The following is a 19,308-nucleotide window of genomic DNA, read 5'->3' on the forward strand; positions in this document are numbered from 1 at the left end:
TCTGCTTTGGCTCTGATCTGATTTTGTCTCTCCCTTCTAATACCTCTGCTACAGACCGGCAGTGACCTTTTGGCGCTCCTCTGACTCTGTGTTTAGGACTTCCCCTTTGTACTACACTACTCTCTGGTATCGACCCGGCTTGCTGACTGTTCTGCTACCACCTAGTGGTAGCCTCGCTGCAGTACTGCTGGTCTGCTCTTAGCAGGATTTTTGCTCACTCTGCTGCCATCTATTGGACTTTGCTTTACTCTGCATTTACCTGCAGTGCTGCAGCGTGACAGTATGGAGATCCTGAGCCTGATCCACACGATGTAAGATGTGCATGGACCTCTAAAGTCTGGAAAGTTTAAAAAAAAAAAAAGCAAATTGCATCAAAATCTGTGCCGAAAACTCATCAGCTTCAGCTGCAACCTTCATAGATGACTGCAAACCAGTTTTCTCTCCGGCCAGCCAACTTTTATGAGATGTCGCCCTCTACTCTGTGACAACCAATGAAGCAGCAAAAACGCGTTTTGGGTTGTCACCACTGATAGAGGTGGTCATTGGGCTTCTAAGTAATACTGACTCTTTAAAAGGATCTAGAAGAAGAGGCTAAGACCGGCCAATCGGAGAACAGGAGAATCCACCGGTGGGCCGCACTCCACCTATATGAGAAATAGTGGGCACAGCTGAGCAGTAGGGCCACCAGAGGCAGGTGGGTTCTTGGCATTCCAGTCCGGCACTAATGAAGAATGAATGAATGACGATGAAGAACGAAGCTTCCACCACACTTTCACCCTCATTTTTGGAAGCCCAGGAGACTTGGTATATAAATTTGTGATGAAGGACACGTTCCTCTCTCATGTCCTTTGCATGCAGAGTAGATGACGGGTTTAGGGCTCTCGGTGACACTTCCTGTGCCTGATATTTACCGCAGAAGGAAATTAGTGGAAACTTCTGCTTTACGAAAACTTCAAGAGAATCTCGTGACTCTTGTAGAATCGTACGTCCTTAAGTAACACCACAAACAGAAGAACTGACTTATATGTGAACGGACAGAACATGGGTTGAGGCTGGTGTCACATTGAAATACGCACAAGCTGTCACATCTTTAATGTTTATTACACCGTAGAAAAGATCGCTTTAAACGATATGGGTATTTTTTTACTTAAATGCGTGTCATTTGCCCTCAAAATAATTTTTGTAATTGAATTTCATTAAAAATGTTGCATCGTTTAGCTTTTACAGGCTTATTGGCTGCAGAATGAGTTAACTGAGAAGCTATTAGTGAGCTCGCTGTGCATGGAGAGTTTGTAACTCATATCTTTTATTTTCAGAACTCCTTTCTGCCAATTTATGATCATAATTAACTCTGAAAAAGACAGATGCAAAAAAAAGGTAAACACCTGCTAGAATCAGCTCACTGCTGGATTTTCAGTTGAATCATTCTGCAGCCTGCAATGTGGAAAAAGCCTGTAAAAGCCAAACGGTGCTATATATTTAATGCAACCCAATTGTTAAAATAAATTTTAGCCCAAAAAGCATAGATTAAAGTAATGTAAAGGAGTCCACATCCTTTAATATTATTGAATGGTTGTAGATTTTTGCTCCATCCAGTTAAAGGGGCGCACCATGCGAAAATATTAGACGGTAGTACTCTTAATAGAGGGCGGTGTATGACACAAGAAGTCCCTATCCTCCTATCGGTACCTTGGCACAAGCCAACCTCCTATTGTAGCCATTTTTGGCGGAGTTCAGTTTAGTAACTTGTGTTCCTGAATCCTAAGGTGGTCAAATTTTTTTTTTTAGCCTTTTAGACTGTATTAGTTTCCAGCTCCAGCTTAATTCTATTGTCTATATATAAAGTCACCTGTTTCATCAGTGATAAAAGCTCCTGCACTCCACCATACTTTACACTGCAGCTCTACCCGCTTTAACTATCTTCTATTTCTAAGCCCAAGCTCACCGCCAACTTACATGCCAGCACACGTACGACTAGTTCTTAAAATCACGATGATAAATTAACTTCCTGAACAGTAATTAAAGCTGTAATTAACTATTTAATGGTAAAACAATAAATTAAAAAAGGTTATAAACCAAATAAAACAAGAACTGTGATGAGAAAAAGGAAGTAGTAGGAGCCATTCTATAATTTACACAAAGTGCATTATCTATTATCACATCATCTTCCATTATTTTCTCTAGTCACTTCCAAAGCTAAATCCAGAAATACGTTGGTTTTCTAACCACAGAGAGCAATGCTCCGATGTTGGGGTGGAGCAGTGATGTAGTTAGTGGTGCAAGTATTGTTACATTTTTACATTTTTATTCTATTTTTTTTTCTATATAACTATTACTATAGCCCCAACCCTTCCCAAAATCCTAACCCTATCCCTAATGTTAACCCTAACACCTACCCTAACCCCTTAGGCCTAACACTAGCACCAACCCTATCCATAGCCCTAAACCTAACATTAGTCCTAATCTTAGCCACAACCCTATCCCTAACCTTAGACCTAACACTAGAACCAACCCTAGCCCCAACACTAGCACAACCTTTCCTTAGCCCTAGCATTAGCCCTAACCCTAGCCCAACCCCCTAGTCCTAATACTAGCACCAACACTAGCCTCAACTCCCTAGCCCTAACAGTAACACTAACCCTACCCCTAATCCCAACCCTAGCTCTATCATTAGCCCTAACCCTAGCCACAATCCCAGCCCTATCCCAAATACTAACACCAACCCTAACCCTAACACTAGCACCAACCCGATCCCTAAGTCTAGCTGTAACACTAGCACTAACCCTAGCCCCAAACATAACCGCAACCTATCCCTAACCCTAGCCTCAACCTTAAACCTATCCCCTCCCCCCCAAATATAACAAACACAAACAGCAGGGTAAGCACCCCAGATATTGCCCCCAAACGCCTGCGCAGTATGGAATCCACATGCAGATTGGACGCAGGCATCCTGATTCAGGGGCGTCTACATTGACAATCATATGTATTTGCTGACACATATCAGGATGGCTGCAGATTTTTTTTAACACCCAAAATTCGCAACAAGCTGCGTTTTGGGAGAACATGGAAAATCCTGATGCCTCCTGATCCTGATGCAAACGCAGGTCCGTGCATCCCTATGTTAAGTATAGAGATGTAATCTGGATCAGCAGCTTTAGGTGCGTTGTACAGTACTATTGTTTTCAATGGTAAACTGAAAAACGCTGTGCACATGCTGCAGATTTTTCCACGCGGATTTGCTGCGGGTTCAAATCCGCAGCATGTCAATTCTTTGTGCGGAATGCGCTGCGGTTTCACACCTTCTCCATTGGGTGTGAAACCGCAGGGCTAATCCGCAGCTCTTTTTTACCTGCGGATTTTTCCAAATCCGCAGCACCAAAAATTATGTGTGCACATGGCCTAATTATTGGGGCTGGACCTCGATCTCTGCACAGGTTTTTGCCTGAAATCACTTTATTATATTGCTTACCCTACCCTCAGCAAGACCTGATGCTTCTCCCTGTAGGGTTCCTGTACTGAATCCTCCTCACTCACTCAGTGCTGCACTGCTGCTGCTGCTGCTGCTGCTGCTGAGCTGACTATTAACTAATAGTAATTAGTAAAGTATACTATAGTATATGTGAGAACATGAGACCAACTTGCTGAGTCACTTGAGTTTAACCCCTCTACAGTCACATGCCATATACTGTATGCAATGCATGCATGTCTGAAGCTAGGAGGAGTATATCACTTTAAATATTTCCACTCCAGCACAGACAGCACACATTTCCCCCTCTCTCCTGACAGCTCCTCCCAGATGAGTCACTGCCTGTGCCTGGCGCCAGAAAAAAAACAAACAGCTCGTTCACAGTGCAGAGCCGGCTCATTTCATTCACAGCAGGGAGCCGACTCTTAGAATCGGATCCTTCATGAACGTCACATCACTACTAGCCACTAGGCAGGCGCCCCCTGGCTTGGGTGGCGCCCCGGGCGATCGCAAACCCCGTCCCCCCCTAAAAACGGCCCTGCCCTAGTCCCAACCCTAACCCTAGCAATAGTCAGAACCATAGCCACAACCCTATCCCTAACCCTAGCTCTAACACTAGAACCAACTATACCCCAACCCCTAGCCCTAACACTTGCACCAACCTTAGCCTCAACTCCCTAGCCCTGACAGTAGCACCAACCCTATCCCTAACCCCAACCCTAGCCCTAACCCCAGCGCTAGCCCAAATACTAGCACCAACCCTATCCTTAACCCTATCCCTAACACTAGCACCAACCCTATTCCTAACCCTAGCCCTAGCCCCAACCCTAACCCCAGCCTTAGCCCAAATACTAGCACCAACCCTATCCTTAACCCTATCCCTAACATTAGCACCAGCCCTATTCCTAACCCTCGCCCTAACACTAGCACTAACCCTAGCCCCAACTCTAACCCCAACTTATCCCTAGCCATAACCCTACTTATCAGCAGAAGACACTTTTTGGGGTCAGAGCTCTCTTGTTCTTTTCATAAAATGACACATAAAAGGAGATTTAAAGAGAAGCGTCAAAGCACAGCGCAGCGCACAGGATTCAATACTGTCTTTGCTCTTCGTCTGGCGCACCAAGCAGAAGCAGTGCTTGATGCTAGATCATTTGATAGCAAGTCTTCATAAATAATTCTGGGAATTGGGAGAATTACTGTTTCACCTTGAAGGAACATGATTGTTGTGGTTTACTTGGACTGAGAAACATTATAGCAGTTTCTACATTTTTTAGGTGTGTGGTTTACCAGTGTAGAGCTACGGTCAATGATATTCTAGGTTTATAAAGTGTTTTTTTTTGGGGGGGGGCATAACTTAGCACTTCCAGAAAAATATATTTTTTTTATTTTTGTATCGAGTAATGGCAAATATTATTAATCCAAGATATAAAAGTTTTCCCCCGTCTGATTGACAGGACTGCTTAAATTATTCAACTCTGTCGCTTGTCCAGTCCTATAATTAGAAAAAAAAAAAAATTTAAATAAAAAATTATATTAAATGTACAGTCATACTTACAGAAAAGGAAAAAATGTAAAGATAACATGCAAAAAAAAGGATAAAACTGATAAAGAGACATTAATGGAAATTAAACTGGACTGGAGCACTCAATGCCAGGCAGCTGCTGCTAAAGCAAGTAATGGATGTGACATTTTACAAGGAAAATTATTTGGGGAAATAGAGAAGAAATAGGAAAGTAAAATACCCCAATTATTGTCTATGGAGTTACCGAACATAGAGAATCCCATTATCATAGATACTCAACAGATGGGCACCTTAAAGCCTCGATTTAAGATCATTGATAGTCTCAGAGATCAGTAAGATGCCATTATTAGGTGGACATCATAGGAGTAAATGAGAAGAACACCAGGGGGCGCCATACTACCTATGTAGCAGCAATATTTAGTAACGGCAACAGTTTCTAAAAAAAAAAAAATCCAACTGCAAACGTTCTCATATTTTAGATGATCTTCCAGAAAAAAAAAGGGTAACAGGTTTGGGTTTTTTTGCCCATTGCTGCAAGCATGTAACATATCCATGATATTTTATAATTACTAAAGTGCGGGACCTCCCCCCCTCTAAGGGCAAATAGACAGAAACAACCCCTTTAGTCTTCTGCTACTTACCTAACAGAAGCTTTTCTTTTTTTGAATTTATCTAAAAAACATTGAAAAATAATAATAACTAAAAAAAAAAAACTGTAATACCAGGCAAAGCCTGTGGACGAGTGGCGCTGTGTTTTTTTTTTTGTTTTGTTTTTTTAAACAAATCAGAGTTTGCAGATTTAAGTGTAATGGATAGACACTGGACACCAACAATCTGACTTATGGCACCTCTAGTTAAAGGGGTTGTATGGGTGACACAAACCCTATTTTATTAAAGCATAACCGTCATTATAATTTTTACTTCATAAGTCAATAGCACATGTGAAAATAAGGAATTTTGTAATATATCTTATCGGAGAAATCTGCCTATTTCTCCTCCTGTATAGATCTTTCACTCTCAATGCACAGGTAAAATCCGTATTCAGCAAACACAGATATTCCATTACTGAAATTGTAGATGACAAGTGGGGCTTATAAAGTTTTATGGAAGAGGGAGGAGCTACAGTCAGAAACAAACAGTCTAGGGAGGAGCTAGAGGCAGACACAGACATTCTAAGGAGGAGCTAGAGACAGACAAAGACGTTCTAGGAAGGAGCTAGAGGCAGACAGACATTCTAGGGAGTAGCAAGAGGCAGACACAGAAATTCCAGGGAGGAGCTAGAGGCAGACACAGACATTCCAGGGAGGAGCTAGAGGTAGGCACAGACAATCTAGGGAGGAGCTAGTAGCCGACACAGACATTTTAGGGAGGAGCTAGAGGCTGACACAGACATTCTAGGGAGGAGCTAGAGGCCAACACAGACATTTTAGGGAGGAGCTAGAGGCCGACACAGACATTCTAGGGAGGAGCTAGAGGCAGACACAGACATTCTAGGGAGGAGCTAGAGGCAGGCACAGACAATCTAGAGAGGAGCTAGAGGCCGACACAGACATTCTAGGGAGGAGCTAGAGGCAGACACAGAAATTCTAGGGAGGAGCTATAGGCCGACACAGACATTCTAGGGAGGAGCTAGAGGCAGGCACAGACATTCTAGGGAGGAGCTAGAGGCAGGCACAGACAATCTAGGGAGGAGATAGTGGCCAACACAGACATTTTTGGGAGGAGCTAGAGGCCGACACAGACATTCTAGGGAGGAGCTAGAGGCAGAAACAGACATTCTAGGGAGGAGCTAGAGGCAGACACAGACATTCTAGGGAGGAGCTAGAGGCTGACACAGACATTCTAGGGAGGAGCTAGAGGCAGACACGGACATTCTAGGGAGGAGCTAGAGGCCACCCAGACATTCTAGGGAGGAGCTAGTGGCAGGCACAGACAATCTAGGGAGGAGCTAGTGGCCAACACAGACATTTTAGGGAGGAGCTAGAGGCCGACACAGACATTCTAGGGAGGAGCTAGAGGCAGACACAGACATTCTAGGGAGGCGCTAGAGGCAGGCACAGACAATCTAGGGAGGAGCTAGAGGCCGACACAGACATTCTAGGGAGGAGCTAGAGGCCGACACAGACATTCTAGGGAGGAGCTAGAGGCCGACACAGACATTCTAGGGAGGAGCTAGAGGCAGACACAGACATTCTAGGGAGGAGCTAGAGGCAGGCACAGACAATCTAGGGAGGAGCTAGAGGCAGGCACAGACAATCTAGGGAGGAGCTAGAGGCAGACACAGACAATCTAGGGAGGAGCTAGAGGCAGACACAGACATTCTAGGGAGGAGCTAGAGGCTGACACAGACATTCTAGGGAGGAGCTAGAGGCTGACACAGACATTCTAGGGAGGAGCTAGAGGCAGACACAGATATTCTAGGGAGGAGCTAGAGGCAAATACAGACATTCTAAGGAGGAGCTAGAGGCAGACACAAGTGTCAGAAGAGTTTTTTGTCGAAATCCGCCGCACTGCTGAGTTATGTCAGTCCAAGATTGTACTTAATAAATATATTTGCATTTTTTATTCTACGCGTTTCGAAGTTATAAGAACTTCTTCTTCAGGAAAGAACCACATGTGGTTAGAGCTTACGAATTGGGATTGTCCAAGCTAAACAACCCCTTCAACATATGAACATAATCTATGAGAAAATTGCTTCACAGCAGCACATGGTAAATGGGGGGAGGGAAAGGCAAAATATCAAATAGGGCCCCCATCTACCATGTGACTTTTAGTGTACTGGTAGCTTGTATTTGGTAGAAGGGATTTTGAGCCCCCTCAGTTGCCATGGTGTAGTCCTGACTACCATCTCTGAACCCCCTTATTGCTACTTCCCTACCCCTTTAAATGTATTAAATTCTACTTTTCTGTGACTTTTTTGTTACTTACATATGTATAACGCAACTGTAGTAAGAAGTATGGCAGCCAGTATAACAAATATTAAAAAGAAATAGGCCTCATTATTCCAAATCTGGGGATCAAAACTTGGTGACGATGCCTGTAATATAATAAAAAATGTAATAAAATAATGACAATAGAATACACATCAAAGCTATTTGAAAAGTCAGGTTTCAAGTGTATTGAAGCTACTAGATGGCAATGCTTTGACATGCCACATTGCCATCTTTGGACATCTCAATTGATAATGATGATGATTAAAAAGTTGTTTCCCCCCAAAAAAAACAAGTTATCCCTTATCCATAGCATACGTGATGACTTTTTGATCGTTGTGGGTCTGATCGAGATCAGGACTTTGGAACTCTGTTTTGAGTGCAGCGGAGGTGCTCTTGCGCGGTCTCTGCTCTATTCATTGTTTATGGGACTCTTGAAAAAAGCTGAGTACAGCACTGCTCTTGGCAGTCCCATAGACAATGAATGGAGAGAAGGTTGAGCTTGTCAGGACAGGGATGCAGAGCTTTTTCTCAGGGTTCCAACAAGCCAATCTCGAGACCCAGTGGTTAAACTGTCAACAATCAAAATGTTATCCCCTATTCCATGGATATGGGATAGTTTTTTTGGGGGGTTGGGGGGTAACCCTTCAATATTCCATACCCATGTTCTAAGTATGCTATGCTTCACATTAGCATTAAGAATTCCATTTTTCTGTTCTGTTATAAGAATAGGAAACAAATCTGTCACAGGACAGCCACAAAAAACCCTGATGGACTCCATTTAGTTTCATGAGAACTATTGTGTTTTCTTTAAAGAGTAACTGTCATTTTAATTTTTATTTCATAAATCAACAGTACACATGAAAATAAGACGTTTTGTAATATATCTTATCAGAGAAATCAGCTTCTCTCTCCTCCTGCACTGATCTTTCACTATAAAAACCTGGGTAAAATCTGTATTGAGTGAAGACAGATTTCTCCATTACTGAGATAAGAGATTATGGTTGGTGTTTCTAAAATTCTATGGAGAGGAGAGGAGCTATAGGCAGTCACATACAATCCAGGCAGGAGCTACGGTCAGAAACAGACATTCTAAGGAGGAGCTAGAGGAAGACAGACATTCTAGGGAGGAGCTAGAAGCAGTCACAGACATTCTAGGGAGGAGCTAGAGGCAGACACAGACATTCTAGGGATGAGCTAGAGGCAGGCAAAGACATTCCAGGGAGGAGCTAGAGGCAGACACAGACATTCTAGGGAGGAGCTAGAGGAGGCAGACACAAACATTCTAGGGAGGAGCTAGAGGCAGGCAAAGACATTCCAGGGAGGAGCTAGAGGAGGCAGACACAGACATTCCAGGGAGGAGCTAGAGGAGGCAGACACAGACATTCTAGGGAGGAGCTAGAGGAGGCAGACACAGACATTCTAGGGAATAGCTAGAGGCCAACACATACATTCTAGGGAGGAGCTAGAGGAAGACACAGACAGTCTCAGGAGGAGCTAGAGGAAGACACAGACATTCTAGGGAGGAGCTAGAGGAGGCAGACACAGACATTCTAGGGAGGAGCTAGAGGAGGCAGACACAAACATTCTAGGGAGGATCTAGAGGCAGGCAAAGACATTCCAGGGAGGAGCTAGAGGAGGCAGACACAGACATTCTAGGGAGGAGCTAGAGGAGGCAGACACAGACATTCTAGGGAATAGCTAGAGGCCAACACATACATTCTAGGGAGGAGCTAGAGGAAGACACAGACAGTCTCAGGAGGAGCTAGAGGAAGACACAGACATTCTAGGGAGGAGCTAGAGGAGGCAGACACAGACATTCTAGGGAGGAGCTAGCAGCAGACACAGATATTCCAGGGAGGAGCTAGAAGCAGGCAGGCATTCTATGAAGGAGCTAGAGGCAGACAGACATTCTAGGGAGGAGCTAGAGGCAGGCAGGCATTCTAGGGAGGAGCTAGAGGCAGACACAGACATTCTAGGGAGGAGCTAGAGGCAGGCAAAGACATTCCAGGGAGGAGCTAGAGGAGGCAGACACAGACATTCTAGGGAGGAGCTAGAGGAGGCAGACACAAACATTCTAGGGAGGAGCTAGAGGCAGGCAAAGACATTCCAGGGAGGAGCTAGAGGAGGCAGACACAGACATTCTAGGGAGGAGCTAGAGGAGGCAGACACAGACATTCTAGGGAATAGCTAGAGGCCAACACATACATTCTAGGGAGGAGCTAGAGGAAGACACAGACAGTCTCAGGAGGAGCTAGAGGAAGACACAGACATTCTAGGGAGTAGCTAGAGGAGGCAGACACAGACATTCTAGGGAGGAGCTAGAGGAGGCAGACACAGACATTCTAGGGAGGAGCTAGCAGCAGACACAGATATTCCAGGGAGGAGCTAGAAGCAGGCAGGCATTCTATGAAGGAGCTAGAGGCAGGCAGGCATTCTAGGGAGGAGCTAGCGGCAGGCAGGCATTCTAGGGAGGAGCTAGAGGCAGACACAGACATTCTAGGGAGGAGCTAGAGGAGACAGACACAGACATTCTAGGGAGGAGCTAGAGGAGGCAGACACAGACATTCTAGGGAATAGCTAGAGGCCAACACAGACATTCCAGGGAGGAGCTAGAGGAAGACACAGACAGTCTCAGGAGGAGCTAGAGGAAGACACATACATTTTAGGGAGGAGCTAGAGGAGGCAGACACAGACATTCTAGGGAGGAGCTAGCAGCAGACACAGATATTCCAGGGAGGAGCTAGAAGCAGACAGGCATTCTATGAAGGAGCTAGAGGCAGACAGACATTCTAGGGAGGAGCTAGAGGCAGGCAGGCATTCTAGGGAGGAGCTAGAGGCAGACACAGACATTCTAGGGAGGAGCTAGAGGCGACACACACATTCTAGGGAGGAGCTAGAGGTGACACACACATTCTAGGGAGGAGCTAGAGGCAGACACGGATATTCCAGGGAGGAGCTACAGGCAGACACACATTCTAAGGAGGAGCTAGTGGCAGGCACAGACATTCTAGGGAGAAGCTAGATGCCGACAGAGACATTCTGCTGCAAGTTCTCCTGAAATGACAGTTAGAAGCAGACACAGACATTCAAGGGAGGAGCTAGAGGCAGACACAGACATTCTAGGGATGAGCTAGAGGCAGGCAAAGACATTCCAGGGAGGAGCTAGAGGAGGCAGACACAGACATTCTAGGGAGGAGCTAGAGGAGGCAGACACAAACATTCTAGGGAGGAGCTAGAGGCAGGCAAAGACATTCCAGGGAGGAGCTAGAGGAGGCAGACACAGACATTCTAGGGAGGAGCTAGAGGAGGCAGACACAGACATTCTAGGGAATAGCTAGAGGCCAACACAGACATTCTAGGGAGGAGCTAGAGGAAGACACAGACAGTCTCAGGAGGAGCTAGAGGCAGACACAGATATTCTAGGGAGGAGCTAGAGGAGGCAGACACAGACATTCTACGGAGGAGCTAGAGGAGGCAGACACAGACATTCTAGGGAGGAGCTAAAGGAGGCAGACACAGACATTCTAGGGAATAGCTAGAGGCCAACACAGACATTCCAGGGAGGAGCTAGAGGAAGACACAGACAGTCTCAGGAGGAGCTAGAGGAAGACACAGACATTCTAGGGAGGAGCTAGAGGAGGCAGACACAGACATTCTAGGGAGGAGCTAGCAGCAGACACAGATATTCCAGGGAGGAGCTAGAAGCAGGCAGGCATTCTATGAAGGAGCTAGAGGCAGACAGACATTCTAGGGAGGAGCTAGAGGCAGGCAGGCATTCTAGGGAGGAGCTAGAGGCAGACACAGACATTCTAGGGAGGAGCTAGAGGAGGCAGACACAGACATTCTAGGGAGGAGCTAGAGGAGGCAGACACAGACATTCTAGGGAGGAGCTAGAGGAGGCAGACACAGACATTCTAGGGAATAGCTAGAGGCCAACACAGACATTCCAGGGAGGAGCTAGAGGAAGACACAGACAGTCTCAGGAGGAGCTAGAGGAAGACACAGACATTCTAGGGAGGAGCTAGAGGAGGCAGACACAGACATTCTAGGGAGGAGCTAGCAGCAGACACAGATATTCCAGGGAGGAGCTAGAAGCAGGCAGGCATTCTATGAAGGAGCTAGAGGCAGACAGACATTCTAGGGAGGAGCTAGAGGCAGGCAGGCATTCTAGGGAGGAGCTAGAGGCAGACACAGACATTCTAGGGAGGAGCTAGAGGCGACACACACATTCTAGGGAGGAGCTAGAGGTGACACGCACATTCTAGGGAGGAGCTAGAGGCAGACACGGATATTCCAGGGAGGAGCTACAGGCAGACACACATTCTAAGGAGGAGCTAGTGGCAGGCACAGACATTCTAGGGAGAAGCTAGATGCCGACAGAGACATTCTGCTGCAAGTTCTCCTGAAATGACAGTTACAGTTTTCCATACATTGTTATAAGAACCAATCATCTGTTATCTCAGCAATGGGAAAATCTGAGAATGGGAACAAAAAGAAGTAGATTTCTCTGATAAGAGATATTAAAAAGTTTCTTATTTACACGACTATTGGTTTATGGAAAAAAAAAATAAAAAGATGGTTACTCTTTAAAGGGAATCTGTCAGTAGGATCAATCCACATAAGCCGTCTATATGGGCATGCAGGTCATAGAAATATGAATACAATGATACTTTGATGTTTTATTTCAGAGAAATCCATGTTTTTTAATATGTAGATGAGCTGTTAAGATTTGTGAGTCGGACATAGATCTCTCTTTTTTTACAAAAGCACCAATCACAAAAATTAAGAACCTGAGTCAAGTTGGTGAAGCTCTTGGGGATAGGTAGACTGGTTGGTAGTTCCCAGCCATCTTCATGATCTGTCTCTGGAAAAGAAAAACAAGATTTTTAATAAGATTTTCTTTAATATTTAAAATGTAACTGTCACTTTAGGAAAGCTCTGGGTCTGTCTTTAACTCCTCCCCTTCCCCTCTCCATAGAACTTCATGAGCACCAACTGTCATTTCCTATTGCAGAAATATGAAAATCTGAATTCACTGAAGACACTTTTTATCCGTGAGTTGAGAGTGAAAGATCAGTCCAAGAAGACAAAGAAGCAGATTTCTCTGATACAGTATATTGCAACATAGTATGAATACTCTGTACTCTGACACCAACACAAGTAAGGTAAACCATCTGTTCAAGATAATACTGTTTAAAAAGGTTAATCTACAAATCCAGAAAATCTATGTTATCTACTGTATATAGAGTTGTTATCAGTCATTGCATAAGAGGGGAGGAGGTGAGCTGTGACATCACCTATTGTGAATGATGGATCCTGTGTTATCTACTGTATATAGAGGTGTTATCAGTCATTGTACAGGAGGAGGTGAGCTGTGACATCACCTATTGTGAATGGTGTATCCTGTGTTAGCTACTGTATATAGAGGTGTTTTCAGTCATTGTACAGGAGGAGGAGGTGAGCTGTGGTATCACCTACTGTGAATGGTGGATCCTGTGCTATCTACTGTATATAGAGGTGTTATTAGTCATTGTACAGGAGGAGGTGAGTTGTGATATGACCTATTGTCAATGATGGATCCTGTGTTATCTACTGTATATAGAGGTGTTATCAGTTATTGTACAGGAGGAGGTGAGCTGTGATATGACCTATTGTCAATGATGGATCCGGTGTTATCTACTGTATATAGAGGTGTTATCAGTTATTGTACAGGAGGAGGAGGTGAGCTGTGATATCACCTACTGTGAATGGTGGATCCTGTGTTATCTACTGTATATAGAGGTGTTATTAGTCATTGTACAGGAGGAGGTGAGCTGTGATATGACCTATTGTCAATGATGGATCCGGTGTTATCTACTGTATATAGAGGTGTTATCAGTTATTGTACAGGAGGAGGAGGTGAGCTGTGATATCACCTACTGTGAATGGTGGATCCTGTGTTATCTACTGTATATAGAGGTGTTATTAGTCATTGTACAGGAGGAGGTGAGCTGTGATATGACCTATTGTCAATGATGGATCCTGTGCTATCTACTGTATATAGAGGTGGTATTAGTCATTGTACAGGAGGAGGTGAGCTGTGATATGACCTATTGTCAATGATGGATCCTGTGTTATCTACTGTATATAGAGGTGTTATCAGTTATTGTACAGGAGGAGGTGAGCTGTGATATGACCTATTGTCAATGATGGATCCTGTGTTATCTACTGTATATAGAGGTGTTATCAGTTATTGTACAGGAGGAGGAGGTGAGCTGTGATATCACCTACTGTGAATGGTGGATCCTGTGTTATCTACTGTATATAGAGGTGTTATTAGTCATTGTACAGGAGGAGGTGAGCTGTGATATGACCTATTGTGAATGATGGATCCTGTGTTATCTACTGTATATAGAGGTGTTATCAGTCATTGTACAGGAGGAGGAGGTGAGCTGTGATATCACCTACTGTGAATGGTGGATCCTGTGTTATCTACTGTATATAGAGGTGTTATTAGTCATTGTACAGGAGGAGGTGAGCTGTGATATGACCTATTGTGAATGATGGATCCTGTGCTATCTACTGTATATAGAGGTGTTATTAGTCATTGTACAGGAGGAGGTGAGCTGTGATATGACCTATTGTCAATGATGGATCCTGTGTTATCTACTGTATATAGAGGTGTTATCAGTTATTGTACAGGAGGAGGTGAGCTGTGATATGACCTATTGTCAATGATGGATCCTGTGTTATCTACTGTATATAGAGGTGTTATCACTTATCAGTCATTGTACAGGAGGAGGATGTGACCTGTGATATCACCTATTGTGTGCTATCTACTGTATATAGAGGTGCTGTCAGTTATTGTACAGGAGGAGGAGGAGGTTGGCTGTGATATCACCTATTGTGAATGATGGATCCTGTGTTAGCTACTGTATATAGAGGTGATATCAGTCATTGTAGAGGAGGAGGATGTGACCTGTGATATCACCTATTGTGTGTTATCTACTGTATACAGTGGTGTTTCAGTTATTGTACGGGAGGAGGAGGTGAGCTGTGACATCACCTATTTGTTTTTAATATATGCAAATAAAGATATGGAATATTAAAAACTTTGTCAAAAAAAAAAGTTTGACAAACAATAGGTCATATTTTGATAACACATTCCCTTTAAGGGAGAAGTGTTTGCTTTACTTGATATTATGTGCCTTTAATAGTCACCTGAGAGAACACTTACTTTTTTTGATCTCCAAGGACACATGTTCCTTCTTATCATTGAATGGCCCAGGGATCTCCACGCGGCAGCAGTAGGTTCCTTCATCATCTTCGGTGGCTCCAGAGATGGTGAGGGACACGTCCCCCTGACTAATGTTCCCCAGTAATTGGTACCTATTAGATATCCTCCAGGTCACAGTTCTGCTGTCAGCCTCTATAATCCGATTTTTACAATATATCTTGGCACAGCTGCCTCGTCCCCAGCACATGGTGTAGGTCCCTTTGCTGGTGGAATAATTGCAGGGTAACGTTGCTGTTCCATTAATTAATCCGGTCACCGTCACATGTTTTGCCAATATAGAAACAACTGCACATTAAAGAGATTTTTAAGAATTTAGAAATAAAGTACAAATAAACATTGATCATTGTGTCTTCATTTTATACAGTAATTTCCCCAAAGCAGGAATTTAAGTTTCAGTATTTCAGTATAGTATCAACATTCAGTATGAAATAAATCCACACATCATGGCCCTGAAATTAGTCAGCCATGGCCAAATGGACCTCGGAGGGGAAGTCGGATTAGGAGCCGTCCTGTCTCAGGAGATACACAGAGAAGAGCATCCTTGTATAAAAGGAATGTTTGACATAAAGTGGGTGGTTGACACATTGCTATACCATCTGTTAGAGTAAAAATTTAATTTAGAGTCAGACTATCCCTCACTCAAGTGGATCAGGAAGAAAAAGGGGGAAATGCTTGTGTTACCTGCTGATTTCAAGTCCAGCAGGACTTCTGCTTCCATATAGAACCCTAACCCTAATCCTAACCCTAAGAATCTCATGTCTAGTTGTAGACGGTGCCAAGCACACAGTTATAGGCAGAGGGGGGAGGTATGTAAGGTGGCTATCAGACACCTAGTGGTTGGGAGACAACCGTCAAGTAATGGTTTATCACAGATCGGACTAAAAGGGATTAATTAGCCATGACAGATTGATGTGACCAGCTGATGAGTTGGGAGAGACTGCTGCTCACCGTATCTCCACCTCTATGTGTGGTTCACTTTGAAAATTGAGAGCTGTTTGTCTCACACATGTCTGTGTGTATGGAGCTGTACAGATCTCCTGGATTGAATACCTTTGCAAAAGGACTAAGAAGATGGACGCCAAGCCAAGCTGGATTAACCAGCATTATTTTTGGACTTTATGCTTTATGTTACTTTGAGACGTACAAGTGCTGTGTTTGAGTTTCCTGTGATGTGTGTTATGAGGACTGCAATGAACCAGTTGTGGACTTTAAATAGAAATGGTTCCTGTAATACCTCAAATCACTCCCAAGAGACTAGCATTGCTACAGTAGAATATTCTCTAATATTAAAGAATTACAATGTTGTTAGGCGTCGGATTCCTGGGACTGCACAACAGGAATCAAGAGCCGTACATCCAGCGGTCTCCCATTTCCCTCCAACCGCTCAGGGACCTGCTCAGCAATCCCGGCGATCCAGGTGTTCCGCTCAGATTCGCTCTGTGAGTCTGGATGTTGCTGCCAACTCTGGTGCAGTAATGGTAGCGCAACCTGCTCTGCAGGGAACAGCTCCAGAGGCTATGTCCTCTCGCCGTGCTGCTGGGCATGCCCGCAAGATGACCTCTCAGTGGACAACAGGGGTCACATGCTCAGGTCCTGTGTCGGATCTGATTGGTCCTTCCCAGAGTACTGGAAGGTCCCGGAAGCGCATGGCTATAAAGAGCTCGCATGGCGGCTCGGCCATGCTCTAGTGTAGACTATTATGCTGTGTGTGTAAGGTGATGGATGCATGTGTCTGGTGACTGACTTATTTGAAACCCCCTTCCCTCTGATAATACGAATGGTCAGCTCCAGTTAGTGGCAAGCTATGCGCCACTGTGCTTCCCGCACTGTACACTAGCGTCCGACGGTGTCCGGCTTTCCGGCGCCGTCGTCTAGCGGCTATAGTTACCGCCGCGCTGCCGTAGCAGCATTTATTGGCGTTCGTGGCTGCGACGCCACACGCCAACTGGTCCTTTGGAGTTAACAGGCCCAGCGCTCATTCCTAATTTATATTAGGGTGTCTCTGTGGTTTAACAGAGTCCGCCTTCACTTCTCGGGTGACGTTAACCCGAGTGCAGCACTTTGCCAGCTAGCGAGTCTGCCATTGTCCAGCAGCGGTCTTGTCACCTACCGCACGGTGGACCCCGGGCGGCGAATGCACCTCCTAATATTTATATTCGGTGCATTCCGCCGTCCCTAACAAATGTATTGATCAAGAGATCATAAGTTCATGTCCCCAAGGTGGGCCAATGAATGATTTGGAAAAAAAAGAAAAATATTTAAAAAAAATATATAAATGATTAATTCAGCTCCAAATTTTTCCGGAATGTAAATAAAAATACTCAAGTAGTTCTCTTTTTTTATATATGCAGTAATACTGTTGATGCAAGAGCATCCTCTTTACTCTGCTCTGGGTATGTATGTGGTAGGTATGCTGTTCCAGGGTGTATGAGCTGGTTTTGCTCGTCTGAGGGTATATGTGGTAGACAAGCACTTCTACAGGCATCTGAGGTGGACCAGCTATTCTGAGAGAATATGTGGTGGGCATGCTTTTCTAGATGGTAGAAGTGATGATCAGTGCTTGCTGTTCCAGGGTCATCATAGCTGGACAGGCTGATTTGGAGACATATTTGGAGGGCATGATCTTTTGGGTGTAACTGAAGAGCACTAGATGTTCTGTGGTGGGCATGCTGTTCCATGGGGATCTGAAATGAACATGATGCCCTTAGAATATATGCAGTGGGTATGCTCTTCTAGAGGCATCTATAATGGACATAATTTTCTGGGGCATATGCAGTGGGCATGATCTTCTCGAGGCATCTATGATGGACATGATGTTCTTAGGAATATGTGGGGGGCATGCTCTTATTAGGGCATCTTAGGTAGACACAATGTTCTGGGCTATCTGTGATGGGCATGATATCTTGTTGGCATCTCTCTTGGGCACACTTTTCTGGAGGTATGTGTTGCTGGTACACACTGTTATAAGAAATCTATGGCTGGACAATGTTATAGGATCTTACTATCACAAATTTTGGTTAAAAAAATGTCTTGCTTATCATTCTTCTTTGCCATGCTCTTGGACAGATCCCATCAGAGTGAGGTAGAAATGATGTTCCTACATATGTGGAAAAAAAACAAAACAATTCCCACCAACAGCAGCATTCGGCTTTGTGGAGTGAACTTGCACACCTTTACTCAGACCTCCCGGAAATGTCCTCACTCTTCTTTTCATCTTCAACTCTTATTGATACCACTATTTTTCCTTCGTAATTCTACTTCACATTGTCTCACAACATGACGAATCTTCAGACAAAAAGACACCAGAACAGAAAGTATCAGGAGTCAGGACATATCCAATTATTACCAATTCTGGATAATTAAATGATGCTGCCCCTAGAACGAGACACATCTACTAGAGAGCGTGAAGAGTCCTAGTCTACGCCGAGTGTTGAGGGTCTACACAACTTCAGGTGGAACCAACCCAAGAAGGTTTTAGTTGACAATCTAGATCGGACACATGTGACCCAATTCTCTCTGTGGTGCAGAAAGTACTATATGAAGAATTAAGTAATAATATGTCAGCAACCACCAAACCATAAGACACAGCAGTGATAAACAACTCAATGAATGCTCACCAGAGAAAGTCCCGAGAAGACCAGATATGGACACAACCAAGAAAATCATCTTGTTAACTGCCTAACAGAAAGCAAATTTTATCTTGGAGAGTGTTTCTACATTACAGGAAATTAGTGAAAGGAAGTTCCCAAAATAAATTTTACTTGGTGGTTAAAAAAATGTAAATGATCTAGTTTTTCTTTTTTTTCATTGCTTTTGCCCGGTGCAGGAGCATGTCACAGGCCACGGCAAACTTCAGCGATATCACTTTTGGAAAATATATAAAATAGATCCCAATACACATCTAGTTCTTTGTTAAATGGGGATCAGACACAGCTGGCACTAACATATTGAAGCCCGAAGGATTCCTCACTAATATGTTAGTCCCAGAAAACCCCTTTAATGAAAGGTCATCTCAGTACATTGCTTACATCTAGCCACTGCTAGAACAGATAGCTGTGTCACGGGAATACTGTGACAGAGAGGGGCCAGAAGTTTGCGACATCTGTTT

At 44.2% G+C, this 19,308-nt stretch overlaps 1 protein-coding gene across 1 annotated transcript; it reads right to left on the minus strand.

Annotated features, from left to right (window-relative positions):
• Window positions 1-4,363: 4,363 nt before the first annotated feature.
• On the minus strand, window positions 4,364-18,939 carry LOC141083157 (hepatitis A virus cellular receptor 1 homolog). The gene is made up of 6 exons (XM_073567336.1): window positions 18,818-18,939; window positions 15,141-15,485; window positions 12,715-12,788; window positions 7,920-8,028; window positions 5,633-5,663; window positions 4,364-4,961 (listed from the first exon to the last, which is right to left on the minus strand). Exons 1-6 carry the CDS (start codon window positions 18,864-18,866, stop codon window positions 4,883-4,885), a joined length of 687 nt encoding a protein of 228 aa, XP_073423437.1. The 5' UTR covers window positions 18,867-18,939; the 3' UTR covers window positions 4,364-4,882.
• Window positions 18,940-19,308: the final 369 nt, after the last annotated feature.

Source organism: Dendrobates tinctorius, unplaced genomic scaffold, assembly GCF_039654945.1.
Source record: "Dendrobates tinctorius isolate UK_male_01 unplaced genomic scaffold, ASM3965494v1 ptg000020l, whole genome shotgun sequence".
NCBI lineage: Eukaryota > Metazoa > Chordata > Amphibia > Anura > Dendrobatidae > Dendrobates > Dendrobates tinctorius.

Excerpts from the sequence above, each read along its gene's own strand:
- LOC141083157 (XM_073567336.1), bottom strand. The coding sequence starts at position 18,866 with ATGATTTTCTTGGTTGTGTCCATATCTGGTCTTCTCGGGACTTTCTCT. Across the intron at positions 15,486-18,817 it reads TCTTCTCGGGACTTTCTCTG|TTGTTTCTATATTGGCAAAA; the intron begins GTGAGCATTCAT and ends TTTAATGTGCAG. Across the intron at positions 8,029-12,714 it reads GCTTCACCAACTTGACTCAG|GCATCGTCACCAAGTTTTGA; the intron begins GTTCTTAATTTT and ends ATTATATTACAG.